General features: G+C 39.9%; 1 protein-coding gene across 1 annotated transcript in view; it reads right to left on the minus strand.

Annotated features, from left to right (window-relative positions):
* MSH2 (mutS homolog 2) overlaps positions 1 to 19966 on the minus strand; it is a 75311-nt gene that overhangs the window by 12278 nt on the left and 43067 nt on the right. Inside the window, exons 8-11 of the mRNA XM_033175788.1 lie at positions 14202 to 14311; positions 7997 to 8120; positions 4340 to 4490; positions 687 to 784 (exon numbers count right to left, since the gene is read on the minus strand). Of these exons, the coding sequence (XP_033031679.1) occupies positions 687 to 784; positions 4340 to 4490; positions 7997 to 8120; positions 14202 to 14311 (483 nt within the window). The remainder of the gene's footprint in view (positions 1 to 686; positions 785 to 4339; positions 4491 to 7996; positions 8121 to 14201; positions 14312 to 19966) is intronic.

Below are 19966 nucleotides of genomic sequence, written 5' to 3' on the forward strand. Positions count from 1 at the left end.
TTCTATATTATACCAGGAAGTACATGTCATTTGTCCCATGACTGGTAATCTTAACTTTAATTACTTGGGTAAGGTAGTTCTTGAGTGTATTTTTTAAAGGCACAATAAAGGTTACAGTCAACATACACACCATGATCGGCAAAGCCTTCCACCTTAACACATCACCACCTACCTTGTGCTAAACATATATTCATTCCATTCTAAGGGCAACAACAGTGTCAGGTTGCTGCGTTTCTTTAATTACATGAAAATGATCTCAAATGGTGCCACTAGAATGAACTCAAAATCTACAAAATGACACACAGAACGCAAAAAGGCTTGCCTCGTGTGTAATTAATATTTGCTTTTCAGTGTTATTTACTTCCATAACCTAGAGCCTCATGAGCCCACAGATGACCCAAGACATTAGTATGTTGTAGGCCCTAGTGTTTCCTTTCCTTATTACAACTATAGTAAGTTTTGTGCTTTTCTGCCATTTTTTGTTTCTGTGTACAAGAGTAATTTCCAGTTATGTGTCCTACCGTAACACACCATGCCTTATTTTATATAGGAAACCTAACATATTAAATAGTCAAAATGTAATGGCTTTAGAAAATAACAAAACACACTTCAAATATCATGATTTTTTTTTTCTATTACCAAAAGCCAGGCGACATTCAGAACATTACTATTTCTATTAAGTTTACCTGAGGAAATATTGACAATTTCTTTAACAATGGCATCCTGGGCTTCTTCATATTCTGTTTTATTTTTGGTATACTCTTCATTTAAAGAAGTCAATTTGCTGCAAATCAAGATAATAGTTTTATTAAAAATATTAAAATGTGTACTAGAAGCAATGTGTACTACATGAAACATATCCAAAGTATCCTATGAAACATCAAAACAATAATTAAAATGGAAATACAAGTGGAACACGGACAACTCCTTAGGGACAAATGTGGTTAGAATTCAATTTATTAACATTCTTTTATGCTGTTTGGAATAGCGCAATGGCAGAATTCCTGCTATAACTATATTCCCCTGAGTAAAAATGTGACCTGTGCCCTTTTACAAAATATTTAAATGGAATCCTTATTTAAGATTGAAGTCGGCCAGGCGTGGTGGCTCACACCTGTAATCCCAGCACTTTGGGAGGCTGAGGCAGGTGGATCACCCGAGGTCGGGAGTTCGAAACTAGCCTGACCAACATGGAGAAACCCCGTCTCTGCTAAAAATACAAAAATTAGCCAGGCATGGTAGTGCGTGCCTGTAATCCCAGCTACTCAGGAGGCTGAGGCAGGAGAATCGCTTGAACCCAGGAGACGGAAGTTACGGTGAACCAAGAACATGCCATTGCATTCCAGCCTGGGCAACAAGAGGGAAACTCCGTCTCAGAGAAAGAAAAAAAAATTAAAGCCATTACCCCTTTTAAAACACAAACATAGGCAGGGTGCCTGTAATCCCAGCACTTTGGGAGGCCAAGGTAGGTGGATCACCTGAGGTCGGGAGTTTGAGACCAGCCTGACCAACATGGATAAAACCCATCTCTACTAAAAATACAAAATTAGTCAGGTGTGGTGGCGCATGCCTGTAATCCCAGCTATTTGGGAGGCTGAGGCAGGAGAATCACTTGAATCCGGGAGGTTGTGGTAAGCTGAAATAGTGCCATTGCATTATAGCCTGGGCAACAGGAGCAAAACTCTGTCTCAAAAAAAAAAAAAAAAGAAAGCAAAGAAAAAACAAAAAAACCCACAAACAAACACACAAACAGTATTTCTCATTACTGTAAGCATAAATATCTTTCAATACTAAAAGTTTTCAAAATAAGAAAAATGGGTTTTGTTTTGGTTTCTTGAGACGTAGTCTGACTCTGTTGCCGAGGCTGGAGTTCAGTGGTATGATTGACTCACTGCAACCTCTGCTTCCCGGGTCCAAGCGATTCTCATGCCTCGGACTCCACAGTAGCTAAGATTACAAGCATGTGCCACCACATCCAACTAATTTTTGTATTTTTTAGTAGAGATGGCATTTCACCATGTTGGCCAGGCTGGTCTCAAACTCTTGACCTTAAGTGATCCACCCGCCTCGGTCTCCCAAAGTGTTGGAATTATAGGCGTAAGCCACCATACACAGCCAGGAAAATGTCTTGAAACTAAATCTTGTTGAGCAATTTGAAGAGAAAATTAAAATTAGAGGTTGAGCCGGGCACAACGTCTGTAATCCTGTAATCCCAGCACTTTCGGAGGCCAAGGCAGGTGGATTGCTTGAGCCCAGGAGTTCAAGACCAGTCTGAGCAACATGGGGAAATCCTGTCTCTATTAAAAATACAAAGTAGTGGGGCACACCTGTAGTCCCAGCTACTTGGGAGGCTGAGGTGGGAGGATGGCTTGAGCCCAGGAGGTGGAGGTTGCAGTGGGCCAAAATTGTGCCACTGCACTCCAGCCTGAGAGACAAAGCCAAACCCTTCACCAAAAAAAAAAAAAAAGAAAAAAAAAAAAAATAGAGGTTGACATAAAAATAAGGAAGATGAGAATAAGAAAAAAATATTAATTGGAATCAAGAAGGGAATGAAACTAAGAACAAAAAGAGGTGATGTAAAGGAGAAAGAAAGGAGAGAAGTAATTATCAGCAGTGGGAGAAAATCAGTTCATCAAGATGATAATTGTGGCCTTGATGGAATCACTCAATGGCACAGCAGACATGTATAGCTCAAGAACAGTACAGGGGCAAGTAGCAGCACAGACTACTATGAAACAGGCAAAAAAAAAAAAAAAAAAAAGAATTAAAGAAATGCATGAGGGAAAGACATTATAAAAGTGAGACCACTGTGTAAAGGGACAAGTTGCAAAATATAAAAGCAGAGGCAGGCAGGGACCAGATTCTACAGGTCATAACCTAGTGAGTGACTTTTTCACTTTTGGCATCATGTGGCCATTCAGTCCAATCTTTTTTCATATGTTATAACTAACCCACAAAAAACTTGAAGATGATTAGAACACCCCAAAAGTTGTATCTTATACAAGCTAAAATATATACATTTCTTGAACCAGGAAGATTCTAGTGTGCTGGAAAAACAACACACCTAGATTTGGCAACAGAAGATCTAAGTTTAGGCACCCACCAGCACTAGCCGTCTAACTGAGGAAAAGTGAAGTCTTAGCTTCTTCACCTATAAAATGAGAAATATACATATCTTCTTTATTGAGAGTTACGAGGAACAAACTAATTACTAGGGTGTCTGAACACCTAGAATGTCTGCATATAATAGACACTCAAAGTACTTGTTAAATAAACAGATGACAGGGATCATATATATATAAGCTACCTGTAAAGTTCTGGGAAAATTCAGGAGGGGAAGGAGTAGTTTCCAGAACAGTACAAAAGGAGAAGGGCTTTAGCCTCCCCCTACCATAAGTCACAGAAGATTTTAAATATAATTAAACATTTTTTAAATTAATTTAAAATAATTTTTTTTACTTAGCAATAATTTGCTTCACGGACTTCCTGAGATTAGTCAGAAAAATGGCAGGAAAAAACTGTTAAGATTTGTTTCAACATGAAACAAGATTAAAAAAAAAAAAAGCTAGAATCTAGTGAATGGCCTCATATTTCCCTAAACTAATTTAAACACCCAACTGAAATACCAGAATAATTTTTTTTAACTTGATAAATGATAGCAGTTTTCTTACAAAAAATAAACATGTGGGTCAGGCACATTGGCTCACACCTGTAATCTCAGCACTTCCGGAAGCTAAGGCAGGTGGATCACTCGAGGCCAGGAGTTCGAGACCAGCCTGTCCAACATGGTGAGAACCTATCGCTACTAAAAATAAAAAAATGAACCAGGCGTGGTGGTGCAGGCCTATAATCCCAGCTACTCAGGAAGCTGAAGCATGAGAATCGCTTGAATCCGGGAGGTGGATGTTGCAGTGAGTCAAGACTGCATGCCACTGCACCCCAGCCTGGGCGACACAGCAAGACTCCGTCTCAGAGGAAAAAGAAAAAAAAAAAAAGATAAAAGAAACATGAAAATAAAGCTGAGATATGAGCGGGAACTAGCTCTAATAGATACGGTAACACAGAATAAGTGATAAAATATATTTTGCGTAGACAAAAGAATGATGAGACAAGGTAAAAGTAGACTCTTTAAAAAGACCCAAAGTACCACTTCAGTCAGTGGGGAACAGATGGATTATTTAACAAACGGTATTGGGACAGCTGACTGCTATTTGGAAGAAAGCTTGACTCTTACCCGATGACTACATTAGTAAAACTTCCTTATCATAGAACATTCACATCATGTTAGAGCATTCAGGGAATTAATAAAGGGTTAAAAATATAATAATGACTTGCAAACCTGTTGGTAAATTTAACACCGTTCTTCTGGATATCTACAGTACTAAAGTTTTTATTGTTACGAAGGACTTTTTCTTCCTTACAGGTTACACGAAAGTAATATCCAAACTGTGCACTGGAATCCAGTTTAATCTGTTTGCCAGGGTCCAAGCCTTGATAATCAAGAAGAAAAGAAAAGAAAAAGTATTCCATAAATACCTACAGCCATTTTTCAGTGTAACTCTAAAATTATTTAAATAGTGAAAAACATATTGTTATTATATGACAACACATCACAATTATTATCTAACCAGAAAAGATTCAAATACTACTTACTTGAAAACTACATAAATTATGGGTATCTACTTATAAAATTCTCAACTCCCTTATGAATATTAGTTTCTGACTTGAAAGCTGCTTTCTGGGTAAACCTATCCAAGGCTGCAGAACACCAGCACTGGGCAACACATTTGCCCCAGTTGTTACGAGCACATGAGGATGGATTAAGGTATAACCCCACCCTTGTGGAGTTATGCATGAGAATTATTTTCTTAACCAAAGTTATTTCTTTGGAACTAATATAGAGTATAATTAATGTGACCAAATACAATTTCCATACAAAAACTTGAGACTCTGACAATGAAACTCTAGGAAAACTAGTGCACATATTTTCTGTTAAGCACAGGAAACTTCACAAACCAAATGATCTGATTGATATGTGAATGGAAAATAAATCTCGGAACCCCAAAAACACTAAGCCGAGGGAAAAGTCAAGCTGGGAACTATGTCAGACAAACCTGCCTCTCATCTTATTCCTAAATAAGACAGCAACAAAGATTAAAAAGCTACATACCTCCCTCACAGTTTGCCCACAAGGAAATTCCTTGCGAGCCTCCAGATGTTCACTCTCAAACAACTCTGTTGAATTTCACCCTAGCAATGTAAACTGATAGCTTATCTTCACAGGTGAGGGACAGAAAGTCATCCCTCTGCTCACCTGACACAAATGCATTTCTGATTGCTTCCTCTGCCCTATTATGTAAAAATGCAGATTCACTGAGCCAGACTATTCAGTGAAAGTCAATCAAGGACTCAAAATAATGCAACCTTTTGTCTCTTATCTACTTATTACCTGAAAGCCCCTTGCTTCGAGTTGTCCTGCCTTTCCGGTTAGAACCAATGTACATCTTACACATGTTGACTGATGTCTCATGTCTCCCTAAAATGTATAAAAGCAAGCTGTACCCTAACCACCTTGCACACGTTGCACACGTGTCATCAGAAACCTGTGAGACTATATCATGGATGTGTTGTTAACCTTGGCAAAATAAACTTTCTAAATTGGTTGACACCTGTCTCGGGTATTTTGGGTTCACAATCAGCTAGACTTTCTGCATCAAGAATTTCTGGGTTTTTATAAATATGTTCCCTCTTCATAATTTCATTAACCAATATGATCTCTAGACCACAAACTAAGAGAGAGGGAGAGAGTATTTATAAATGTACTTGCTGAAGTGTGGCCATCAAATGTTAGTAGTAGCAAACAACTAAAGACAGACCGCGCTTGACCAGTGAGGAAAGGGAAAGTAGAGACCCATCCAGAAATAAAATTGGACTGATCTGAACAAAGGAACCTCTCAAAACATTCAAAGGGAAAGAGTAGTTCCACAATGAAAGACTGCAAACAATCAGTGATCAAAATTTCAAAACAAAGGACCATGTTCATGAGTATGTAATGTAGTTTGCTTATATATGCATTTCACTGCAGTGTTAACAACAGCAACATCACTAAACATGAAAGACAATGGTATTTATAGAATACTGTTTATTTAACACATGTAAACCGAGGCTGCCATGAGGATCACAACTTTATTTAAAATAAGGCTCACATCCTCAAAGTGTAATGGCATTTCTGATGACACGTAGGTCTAAGAATTAAAGCAATGAATCCAACATGTTAAAACTACAGTAGAATGTGGTGAAAACCAAAGAAATTAAACAATTTGTGAAGAGCTTCAGAAAAAGTTTCCAAGCTGAAACTAGAACTCTTGTTTCCCAACTCCCAGCCTAATGCTTCTTATACTACAGTTACAGTGTTTCTGTCTCAATTTGAGTGCTATTTATGTTGTTTTCAACATACTTTTTAATAAAACAAATTTACTTAATTTTAAATGAGATTAAACTTAATTTATACCATAAAAAACAAGTTTTTGCCATTAATTTTCTCAATAGCACTCAATAAAATAGATCAAAAAATAGGCAATAATTTAATGTATACTATGATGCATTCTTTTTTTTTCTTTTTTTAAAGACAAGGTGTCACTCTCACTCTGTCCCTCAGGCTGGATGGAATACAGTGGTACTATCATGGCTCACTGTAGCCTCAACCTCCCAAGCTAAAGCAATCCTCCCACCTCAGCCTCCTAAGTAGCTGGGACCACATGTGTGCATCACCACACCCAGCAAAATTTTTTCCTCTTAATTTTTGGTAGAAATGTGGTCTATGTTGCACAGCTAGCTAGCCTTGAACTCCTGGGCTGAAGTGATCCTCCTAAAGTATTGGGATTATAGGCGTGAGCCACTGTGCCTGGCCAATGATGCATTCTCTTTTCTTATTTTGAGACAGGATCTCACCCTGTCACCCAGGCTGAGTGCAGTAGTGCAATTATGGCTCACTGTAGCCTCGACCTTCCTGGCTCAAGTGATCCTCCCACCTCAGCCTCCTGAGTAGCTGGAACCACAGGTGCATGCCACCATGTTAGGCTAATTTTTGTATTTTTTGTAGAGACAGGGTTTCATCATGTTGCCCAGGTTGATCTCGAACTCCTGGACTCAAGCAATCTGCTCATCTTGGTCTCTCTCAAAGTGTTAGGATTACTACAGGCGTGAGCCACCATGCCCAGTCCAATGATGCATTCTTAACAGGATTCTTCCCTCATAAAACCAATTATCAGCAGAAAAACTTCCAGCCAAACAAGTTAACATACGGTGAAACACAGAAATCTGAAGGTACTTTAACTTTCTATTAAGTCAAAAATTATTAAGGAAATACAAAATAACTTTAACTCCAGATACATAAACTCTCTGAGCCTTAATATCCTTAGCTATGAAATGAGGAAGGTGGACTTTAATGCAAAGGTTCTTAATTAGGGATCTAGTCCATGTTTGGACTCTCTACAGAAACTATTTGCAAATTTTTTATATATGTAGGTATGGGCATCAGATTATCCGGAAATTTATTACTGCTTAAATACACTGTTTATTTTGGATTTCTAAACTTCTTTGTACTGAGCACCTTATACATGTTTGATGAAAATTCAGAGGAGAAAAAAGTGTGAACCCACAGGGAATTAATAAGCTGGTATGGAAGACAGACTTTTTCCAAAAATTGGCATTAATGAAGTGCTTGGAAACCCCAAAACCAAATCAATGCACTACTCCTAGGAGAATCGGGCTTGGTGATCCTCCTAGGAGTATCCTGTTACCAGTGGAGCTGACATTTAAAATAGGGCTTGTTTAAATGACATCATACAAGGGCCCGTTGAGCTATTCTGTTTGACAAGAATGTGGAGTCATCATCTTGGGGACAGGAAACTTAAGTAAAATAATTCTGGCATCAATACAGACAGACACTGTATAGACAAAAGAATTATTCCAACCTCCAATGACCCATTCTTACCAAGATCTCTGGCTGCACTTATTAATGTTGACTGCATCTTCTTTTCCAAGTCATTCATTATTTCTCTTAATTCACTGAGATTAGGATCAAATGAAGGTTTTACAAGGAATTCATGGTTTTCCACCTGCAAACAGAACAAAGTGACAAAATCCTATAAATAATCGGTAAAGACAGAAATTATAAAGCAAATATTTCCTCCCACTTAAATTTTACTGTTTTCAGTTAAATAATTTGCTATCCATAAGCTATTCAGTCACAACTATTAAGGAGTTTCTATTTATTGATATGGAAAATTCTGTTCATTAGGACTTCAGAGTTCTATATGTACAAAAACAATTCATATGAAACAGATACAGTGCTGATGATGTATATGTCCCTAATAGTATCCTACATTTTATTTATATTTTTCCTAAACATTTAAAATGTTCTCCCTAAAAATTACTAAGTAATGTTCAATGTGCAAAACTTGTAATAGCTGTTATGTTGCCCAAACCAAGGATATACCCTAGAAATCTCAAAAAGTGGCCGGGCGCGGTGGCTCAAGCCTGCAATCCCAGCACTTTGGGAGGCCGAGACAGGCGGATCACAAGGTCAGGAGATCGAGACCATCCTGGCTAACACGGTGAAACCCCGACTCTACTAAAAAATACAAAAAACTAGCCGGGCGAGGTGGCGGGCGCCTGTAGTCCCAGCTACTCGGGAGGCTGAGGCAGGAGAATGGCGTGAACCCGGGAGACGGAGCTTGCAGTGAGCCAGGATCCGGCCACTGCACTCCAGCCCGGGCGACAGAGCGAGACTCCGTCTCAAAAAAAAAAAAAAAAAAAAAAAAGAAATCTCAAAAAGCTCTAAGAAACAAAAGAATTTTATTTCTTAAAAGTTCATCAAAATCTCACAATTTAAGAACATACTCCTAAGTACTTTGTTTCACTAAATTCTTACCAGTAATAACAGCAAGAAACCAAAACGAAAAATAGATCTCATTTACAATAGCAAAATACATAAAATACTCAGAAACAAAGTCTTGATTATATAGGACCTTTATAAAGATAATTGCCTATTGGAAGATTTAAAAAGAAGAATATAAATGTTAAATTCAACTGATTAAAAAACTACAAGAATTGGACCGGCGCCACGGCTCATGCCTGTAATCCCAGCACTTTGGGAGGCCAAGGCAGGTAGATCACTTGAGGTCAGGAGCTTGAGACCAGCCTGGTCAACATGGTGAAACCCCATCTCTACTGAAAATACAAAATTAGCTGGGCATAGCAGTGTGCACCTGTAGTCCCAGCTACTCGGGAGGCTGAGGCAGGAGAATCACTCAAACATAGGAGGCGGAGATTGCAGTAAGCCAAGATCGTGCCACTGCACTCCAGCCTGGGTGACAGAGTGTGACTCAGTTAAAGAAAGACAGAAAGACAGACAGAAAGAAAGAGGTAAACTATGAAATGAGAAAACTAGATCTAATATTAATAAGCTATGTATTTCCACAGATTGTCCAATAGGAATTCTTTTTTGAAACCAAACAACTAAAATTTACATGAAATTGTGAAAGAACAGCTAAAAAAAGAATGAAGTGTATCCTTACTAGGCATTACAATTAAGCAGACAATTATGTATAGAAGCTTAATATAACAGAGTGAGTCCGTTCTCTTGATTTAAATTATTCAATAAATGAGGTTGAGAGAAATTGTTCCTAATTAGTATCCACTTAGAGAGTACACTTTCACATACCAGAAGCAAACTACGCAAGGAATAAGGAATTAAAATCAAATTACAGAAAGCTAGCAAAAAAGAGAATATACACAAAATAACTTTCTCAATTTAAACCAACCAAAAGAAATTCAATATAATATTAAAATTTAAAATTTTGGCCAGGCTCGGTGGCTCACGCCTGTAATCCTAGCACTTTGGGAGACCAAGGCGGGCAGATCACAAGGTCAGGAGATCAACACCATCCTGGCTAACACGGTTGTCTCTACTAAAAATACAAAAACTTAGTCAGGCGTGGCGGCGGGCCTGTAATCCCAGCTACTAGGGAGACTGAGGCAGGAGACTCTCTTGAACCTGGGAAGCAGAGGCTGCAGTGAGCCAAGGTCACACCACTGCACTCTAGCCTGGGTGACAGAGTGAGACTTCATCTCACAAAAAAAAAAAAAAAAAATCAAATTAAATTTAAAAGTAAATAAATCCAGTTATAAGCTTTATTTTGCTTAAACTTATGGTTTAAAAACCTCACAAAAAAATGAAAAAATAGATACCATATTAAAAAGTGTTTTAAAAAGTACTCTGACATAGCTCTCTTACAATGAGACAAAATGTAAGGCAAAAAAGCATTATCAATTAAGGATAGAGTCCCTAAAGAATGATGAAGATTCAATTCACCACAAAAAACAACAGCTCTGTGCCTCACATATTAACCAAAAACAGAACTAGATGGAGAAACCCACATCTTTCTCAGTAACCCAGCAGATCAAAAATTAGCGAGCACATGTAGACAATGAAATGAAAAAACAATCCCAAAAGTAGAGTACACATCAAATTTTAAATACATGGGGAACTTCTATGAAACAGATACACACCAAGCCTGGAAATTTAAAAATATACTTCTAAATAATTAACAAACCAAAGAACAAATGATAATAGAAATAAAATACTTGGAGTTGAGTAAGAAATTATACCTCTCTAAACTCACACTTGTAATCCTACAACTTTGGGAAGCCAAGACAGGAGGATTGCTTGAGCCCAGGAGTTCAAGGCCAGCCGGGTCAACATAGCAAAAACCCTGTCTCTGCTAAAAAATAAAAAAAATTAGCCAGGTGTGGTGGCACACGCCTATAATCTCAGGTACTCAGGAGGCTGAGGTGGGAGGATCACTGGAGCCCAGGAATTCAAGGCCTGCAATGAGCTATGATCAAACCACTGCACTCCAGCCTCGGCAACAGAGCAGGATCCTGTTAATCAATCAATAAATTAATAATTAATGTGGTATGTCCATAAGGGAATACTATTCAGCTATATGAGGAGATATGATCTGGGTATGTGCCCCCACCCAAATGTCACGTTGAATTGGAATTGGAATCCCCAGTGTTGGAGGTGGAGCCTGGTGAGAGGTGACTGGATCATGAGGGTGGTTTCCCCTGGGTACTCTTCTCATGATAGTGACTGACTTGTCCTGAGATCTAGTTATTTAAAAGTGTGTAGCACCTCCCCCCTCTCTCTCTTGCTCCTGCCCATCATGTAAGACGTGCACTACAAGAGAACTACTCTTGATCACCATAGACTCTTAAATCACTGGAGATGGCACCTTGATTTGGGTATGCATAACAAACCTTACTAAAACAACCCTTATCTTCCATTAGTTTGCCCCATATATTAACCTTCCCACAATTTACCACCCCTCAAAGCTCAAACCTCTTTTCTTCAATCTTGTTGGCTCTCCACAATTTATTATCTGACATGGTTTGGCTGTGTCCCCAACGAAATCTCATCTTGAGTTGTAGCTCCCATAATCCCCGTGTGGCATGGGAGGGACTGGGTAGGAGGTAATTGAATTATGGCGGCACGTTTTTTATTTTTATCATCTCTACAAATAATTTAAAAATCAAGGCTGGGCGCAGTGGCTCAAGCCTGTAATCCCAGCACTTTGGGAGGCCGAGATGGGCAGATCACAAGGTCAGGAGATCGACACCATCCTGGCTAACACGGTGAGACCCCATCTCTACTAAAAAAACACACAAAAAAAACTAGCCGGGCCAGGTGGCGGGCGCCTGTAGTCCCAGCTACTCGGGAGGCTGAGGCAGGAGGATGGCCTAAACCCGGGAGGCGGAACTTGCAGTGAGCTGAGATCCGGCCACTGCACTCCAGCCTGGGTGACAGCGAGACTCCGTCTCAAAAAAATAAAAATAAATAAAAATAAATAAATAAAAATCAGCCAGGTGTGGTGGTGCACATCTGCGGTTCCAACTACTTGGGAGGCTGAAGTGGGAGAATCACTTGAGCCCAGATTCAAGGCTGCAGTGAACCATGATCGCACCACTGCACTCCAGCCTGGGTGACAGAATAAAACTCTGTCTTTTTTTTTTTTTTTTTTTTTTTTGAGACGGAGTCTCGCTCTGTCACCCAGGCTGGAGTGCGGTGCAGTGGCGTGATCTCGGCTCACTGCAAGCTCCGCCTCCCGGGTTTACGCCATTCTCCTGCCTCAGCCTCCCGTGTAGCTGGGACTACAGGCACCCGCCACCACGCCCGGCTAATTTTTGTATTTTTAGTAGAGACAGGGTTTCACCGTGTTAGTCAGGATGGTCTCAATCTCCTGACCTCGTGATCCGCCCATCTCGGCCTCCCAAAGTGCTGGGATTACAGGCGTGGGCCACCGCGCCCAGCCTCATTTTTTAAAAAGGGTGTGGGGGCAGGGACACGGTGGCTTACACATGCAATCCCAGCACTTTGGGAGGCTGAGATGGGCTGATCACCTGAGGTTGGAAGTTTGAGACCAGCCTGACCAACATGGAGAAACCCCATCTCTACTAAAAATACGAAATTAGCCGGGTGTGGTGGCACATTCCTGTAATTCCAGCTACTTGAGAGGCTGAGGCAGGAGAACTGCTTGAACCCAGGAGGAGGAGGTTGAGGTGCATCGAGATAGCGCCCTTGCACTCCAGCCTGGGCAAAAAGTGTGAAACTCCATCTCAAAAAAAAAAAAAAAAAAGGAATGCAAAGAATCTAACAACTAGCAAACCAAACGGTTACCCTAATATGAATAATGCAAGCATATATTCCTGCATGACCATTTTAACAGGGAATTTAACTTAGAAACATTTCAAAATACTATTTTTAAAGTCTTGCAAATTAAAAACACTATATTCAGGCCGGGCATGGTGGCTCACACCTGTAATCTCAGCACTTGAGAGGCCGAGGCAGATGGATCACCTGAGGTCAGGAGATCAAGACCAGCCTGGCCAACATGGTGAAACTCTGTCTCTACTAAAAATACAAAAATTAGCCGGGTTTGGTGGCAGGCGCCTATAATCCCAGCTACTTGGGAGGCTGAGGCAGGAGAATCACTTGAACCCAGGAGGCAGAGGTTGCAGTGAGTCAAGATCACGCCATTGCACGTCAGCCTGGGGACAAGAGTCAGACTTCATCTCGGGGGGGAAAAAAACCCACTATATTCAATGGGCTCACCATAGTAAACTGGTAAACTTGTTCATATAAACAAATTTTTAACAGATTCAAAACAAAGCATTACCATGTCATAAACTGTGCTTTAAAATTCACTTTCATGTAAGGATATTTTCAACTATTTCACAAACTGTTCTCACTTTACATAGTTATCGCTCAAAATTGTTAAAGACATGAGATATAGATCACTTAAACCCTAAATGTTCTCAATTAACAAGAAATTTTAGAAATAAATAGTATTTAGAGTCCTTGTTAACTTTTTAGTTATATTCAACAACTATTTAGGAGATGCATACATATTCTAACCTCCTCCTGCAAGAACTCTCTACGTGGAAAAGAAATAGAAGTGGCCCAGCAAGGTGGCTTATATCTGAAATCCCAGCATTTTGGGAGGCTAAGACCGAGGCAGGAGGATAGCTTGAGGCCAGAGTTTTGAGACCAGTTTGGGCAACACGGTGAGAGTTCATGTCTATAAAAAAGTTTTTTAAAAAGTAGCCAGGTGTGGTGGTACACAGCTGTATTTACAGCTACTAAGGCTAAGGCAGGAGGATTACTTGAACCCAGAAGTTTGAGGGGTTAGTGAACTATGACAGTGTCACTGCACTTAAGCCTGGGTAACAGAGGGAGACCCAGTCTCAAAAGAAAAACAAGAAAACAAACAAAATGAAAGTTTTCTTGTGTGTCTTATGTTTACCTCTAACTTCTCTTTCCTTTTCCAGTGACTATAATTTTCCTTCTCTTTGAAAATAAAATGTAGTTGCATTTATGAAATTATTCATTTATGAGATTGTCTTTAACCAGGACAGTTATGCCCAATATTCATTTCCTCTGCTAATCTGTATTTCATCCACTGAAACAGTTGCTATTTTTTTAAAAAATCCTTTTCCCATCTGTCACTTCATCTTATGTCCACTGTCTACAAAGGTGCTACAATTAGATACTAAAAAGAAAAATCTACACACTTTCTTAATGTGGCCTTTGTTTTTTAAAAATATCTACTGCTTAAATTAAAAAGTATATTGCATACCTGATCCATATCTAAAGTTGTTTCTATCATTTCCTGAAACTTGGAGAAATCAGAACGAAGATCAGTAAGAGGAGTCACAAAAACTGCCAACAATAATTTCTGGTGTTTTCCTAAAAGAAAGTAGTAAAACAAACAAATAAAAAGATCTCGTTTTTACAAAATACAAATCATAAAAATGTGACTGAGATAAACAAGCATCATTTGATCCAAAAGGTACAAATAGTACAGTAGGTCTCCAAAGTTACTATTTACTCAGGTGTTTTAATTCAAATTGTTCAGTACTCAAGTTATTTTATAGAAAGGGAAATGTTGTAGCACTCAAAGCTTCCCACTAATAATACATTACCTCCCTTGTCTGTAAACCCAACAAGTAATACAGATGTAGAAACATGACATTAATTATGACTAATTCCATTTCTTAAAGATTTAATAACCCAAAGTCATTAAAATAAAACCTCTAGTTTACGTCATATTCCTAATTTCCATTAATAACAGTGTTCCAATTAACAGATTAAATCAAGCCAAGTTTTTACACAATGGAACTGTACTTGATGGTATTTAAGGGTACATGATAGGGAGGCCGGGCATGGTGGCTCATGCCTATAATCCTAGCACTTTCGGAGGCTGAGGCGGGCAGATCACTTGAGCTCAGGAGTTTGAGACCAGCCTGACCAACAAGGTGAAACCTCATCTCTGCTAAAAATACAAAAATTAGCCTGGTGTGGTAACACAGGCTTACAGTCCCAGCTACTCGGGAGGTTGAAGCAGGAGAATTGTTTGAACGCAGGAGGTGGAGGCTGCAGTTAGCCCAAGATCACACTACTGCTCTCCAGCCTGGGCAACAGAAAGAGATTCTATCTCAAAAAGAAAAGAGTACATGCTGGGGAATCATGTATGAAGAAGTAAGTGAAGCAATGGAGTATATACTGTAAAAAAGTAGGCAGGACTAGAGACCTGGGTAACGATCCCAGCTCTGCTACCCATTGGCTCTCCTATCTGGAGCATGATACTTTGAACCTCATTTTCCCTTTTTGTGCAAAGGAAAAATAATAGCTACCCAGAGATAACTATACACCATACTTGTATAGTCCTTGACACTTAACAGAAGCTCAACAACAGTTACTTTGTATTACTACTGGTATAACGCAAGGATTTTTTTTTTAATCGCCAATAAATTCCCTTAGAAGAGTTCTGTAAGTGATATCTGATACACTGCATTTCACTCCAAAGCAACAGTTCCCAAACTTCTCCAGAAATTTTAGCAGCTATTGAGAAACCGATGAAAAACTACTATGAAGTCAGCAAAATTGTTTTAAGAATTCATGTTTTATTATTAATCACAACAGCATCTATACATATTTAGAAAATATGTACATACATGTGAAGCACTATTTAGACAGAATAAAAACAACACTTTGCCCACACAATGTCTGCTGTGCTACAATGCATAGTTCTTTATTCCAAATTAGCTCATGCACTATTGGTAAATAAGGGAATTGTGGCAGCAAAATTCAGAGGTGGCATTGGTTTATGAATGATTTTTTTTCCAGCCCATTAATGTTTTAAAAGGATCAAGGTTAAGCTCTCACACAATTAAGAGTAAGCCTTAGCAGTGAAGACCTCAGAGTAGTTGGCTTAACAGCCACTGTACTTTCCACTCACTATATTATGTGGGAAAGCTCAAGGGTACAAAACATTTGCCAGTGTTTTCGAAAAAGAAAAAAAAAAAACAACGAATTCAATTTCATACCATGGTTCAGATTTTTAATTCTGACGAAACTAGCCTCTATTAGAAGCAAATGCCCTCAAGGACCTACATCTCAAAGGAGAAAACAACAGCCACAGATCTAAGGCTTCAAAGAGTTGGCTAATGCTGGTGCTTGGGTGCAAATGCCAGGAAGGCCACAGTTTTTATTAGTTTGTTATGCTTCTGTTAGAAGTGGTTTTTAAAAATTCATGTATTTTCAGGTCTGCTTCAACCCTGTTTTTTCTATAAGCTGTTATTTTTCTAGCACATGACTGAAGAAGGTTTTCCAAGAATCCATACTGCATAAATATCTGTATGAACTTCAGAACCTATGTCACCCTTAACATGTCCTCTGGCTCCTCAAGCACATGAGCCCACTTTGCTGCAGCCCTTCTCAGTTTATAAACTTCCTTACGAGTTCTCCTGCTCCCTTATCCTCCAAGCTTTCACTAGCACCTTAAATTCCTTCCCTTCCTTGTAACTTGTACCAAACCCCAATGCCAATTTCCAACTAGATTTTGTAAAGCTACGTTCTCCACCAGTCATCACAGGCTAGAAAGCCCAATACAAGCTATTCTGAGGTCTTAACCAAAGGACTCCTGGTATTCATAGCAGTACATAAACAAAGAAGAAAATTCTAGTTTTATTTCCTCTAGCCTCTAGCTGAAATTTAGCATTTGCTTTCATTATTAACGTAGGCAATAAGCCATGGCAGTATTACCAGTACCTGTTACTAATTAAATCACCAGCTGTATTTTCATATCATATTAGTTTTGAGATATTTTAAAGCATCATTTAACCTCACTCTTACTTCCGAAGTAAAGCAGTAGGCTTTCTGTCAGGTATTTTTCAATGCATTAATTAAAAGGACATTCTTACATCAAGACTTTGTTTCATATTTTGATTAAGTATATTTCAATACAATTGGTTTCCTTTGTAACTCTGCATTTTATTTTATGTATTTAAAAACACTACTAATGGGCTTCATTAGTAGCCAAGAAGGTCCACAGCAAAAAAAAAAGTTAAAAATCTCAGGCCTCTGGTCTCAACTCCTACCAACCTTGTCATAATTCTCTACCTCTATGCTTGACCACTTTAGGTTTCCTTCGCTCCTGCAACAAAGTAAGACCACATCAGCCTTACGTCCTTGCACTGGCTGATCCCACTAGCCTCCCCTCCTCCCTCAATTTTTTTTTTTTTAAGATGAGGTCTCACTGTAGCACCCTAGATGAAGTGCAGTGGCGCAATCATGGCTCACTGCAGCCTTGACCTCTCAGGCTCAGGCAATCCTCCAAGCTCGGCCTCCTGAGTATCAGGAGCCAGTTGATATTTGTTGAATGAATGACTTTATGAAGGAAGGGAACAAGAAACTGGTAAGGTAACCAATTTATTTAGTAAGAATCTCAAAGATCACACAGGGAAATGATTTGTTAGCTTCTTAAGTGTATCAAAATGTACAGGTGCATTTCACCACGCCTGAGTAATTTTTGTATTTTTTGTACATATGAGATTTCGCCATGTTGCCCAGGTTGGTATCAAACTCCTGGGCTCAAGTGATCTGTCCACCTCCGCCTCCGGAAGTGCTGGGATTACAGGTATGAGCCACCATGCCCGGACTCCTTCCTCTCTCCCCTCCAATTCTTAACAGCTGGCTCTGTTTTATGGTTCAAGTCTCACCTTAGATAGCCATTCCTTAAAGAGGCCTTCTTTGGCCACAGGATCTGTTGTCTCCCTGGCTCCTTGCCAAGTCACTGTATCACACCAATACATTATGCGTTCTTTATTGTACTTAATGCTATTTTAAATTCTTGTCCATTTATTTCCCTATTGTCTGTCTCCCTCCACTCTTTCACTGTTATGGAAACTCTACAAAACAGGGACTTCATCTATCAGAACTCCTAAAAAATGTTTGGCACAAAGTAGCCAGTTGATATTTGTTGAATGAATGACTTTATGAAGGAAGGGAACAAGAAACTGGTAAGGTAATAAATTTATTTAGTAAGAATCTCAAAGATCACACAGGGAAATGATTTGTTAGCTTCTTAAGTGTATCAAAATGTAAAATGCTCAAATAATCAAGTCATTAAATAACTTTTGTTAGGAACTCCAGATTAATTGTCAGCAAGATTCACTTAAAACTCCGTGAAGATTTCATTTTCAAGAACACAACTGTGTACCTCATGAACTACTGCAATGCTTTTAGGTCAATAAGTGTAAGTATTGGGAGGCATGGTGGCTCACGCCTGTAATCCCAACACTTTGGAAGGCTGAGGCGGGTGGATTATCTGAGGTCAGGAGTTTGAGGCCAGCCTGGCCAACAGGGGAAACTACTCACATATCTAATAAAAACACAAAAATAAGCCAGGCATGGTGGCATGTGCCTGAAATCCCAGCTACTCGGGAGGCTGAGGCAGGAGAACTGCTTGAACTCGGGGGGTGGCGGCTGCAGTGAGCCGAGATCGTGCTACTGCACTCCAGCCTGGGCAAGAGAGTGAGACTCCATCTCAAAAAAGCATAAGTATTAACATTTCTATAACAACCCTAAACATAAGCTAATCACTATTAAATCATCACTTACTATAATAAAAAAATGTAAAAAATATCAGGATAAATTGAAAGCCCATCAAGAATAAGTGATTCAGGCTGGGCGTGGTGGCTCATGCCTGTAATCCTGGCACTTTGGGAGGCTGAGGCGGGTGGATTGCTTGAGGTCAGGAGTTTGAGACTAGGCTGACCAACATGGTGAAATCCCATCTCTACTAAAAATACAAAAATTGAGCCAGGCATGGTGGTGCATGCCTGTAATCGCAGCTACTCGGGAGGCTGAGTCAAGAGAATCACTTGAACCCAGGAGGCAGAAGTTGCAGTGAGCTGAGACCATGCCACTACACTCCACCTTGGGTGACAGAGCAAGACTCTCTGTCTCAAAAAAAAAAAAAAAAAAAAAAAAAAAAGAATGAGTGGTTTAGGTCAGGGCTCACACCTGCAATCCCAACACTTTGGGAGGCAAAGGCAGGGCGAATTGCTTGAGGTCAGCAGTTCAAGACAAGCCTGGCCAACATAGTAAAACCCTGTCTCTACTAAAAATACAAAAAGTAGCCAGGCATGGTGGTGGGCACCTGTAATCCCAGCTACTCAGGAGGCTGAGGCAGGAGAAATCACTTGAACCTGGGAGGCAGAGGTTGCAGTGAGGCGAGATTGCACCATTGCACTCCAGCCTGGGCAACACAGTGAGATACTGCCTCAAAAAAATAAAGAATAAGTGGTTTAGGCCAAGCATGGTAACTCACGCCTATAATCCTAGCACTTTGGGAAGCTGAGGCAGGAGGATCACCTGAGTCCAGGAGTTCAAGACCAGCCTGGACAACATGGCAAGACCCCCTCTCAGGAGGAAGTAAAAAAAAAAAAAGAGTAAGTGGGCTGGGTGCAGTGGCTTTACGTGTAATCCCAGCAGTTTGGGAGGCCGAGGCGGGCGGATCACGAGGTCAGGAGATCAAGACCATCCTGGCTAACACAGTGAAACACTGTCTCTACTAAAAATACAAAAAAATTAGCCGGGCGTGCTGGCAAGCACCTGTAGTCCCAGCTACTCAGGAGGCTAAGGTAGGAGAATGGTGTGAATCTGGAGGCAGAGCTTGCAGTGAACCAAGATTGTGCCACTGCACTCCAGCCTGGGTGACAGAGCGAGACTCCATTTCAAAAAAAAAGAGTAAGTGGTTCACTAAGATACACTCCTGTAGAACTTACCTGTGGAGAAAAGGAAAGAGAGGGAAAGAGAGAAAAAGAGAGAGAGACAGAGAGAAAGAGACAGACAGAGACAGAAAGAGACAGATATACTGATACACTTCCGGCCAGACACCATGGCTCATGCCTATAATCCCAGCACTTTGGGAAGCCTAGGCAGGTGGATCACTTGAGATCACGAGTTTGAGACCAGCCTGGCCAACATGGCAAAACCCTCTCTCTACTAAAAATACAAAAAAAATTAGCCAAGTGTGGTGACACACACCTAAAATCC

The sequence above is a fragment of the Trachypithecus francoisi genome, unplaced genomic scaffold (genome assembly GCF_009764315.1).
Source record: "Trachypithecus francoisi isolate TF-2019V2 unplaced genomic scaffold, Tfra_2.0 Lachesis_group17, whole genome shotgun sequence".
Taxonomy (NCBI): domain Eukaryota; kingdom Metazoa; phylum Chordata; class Mammalia; order Primates; family Cercopithecidae; genus Trachypithecus; species Trachypithecus francoisi.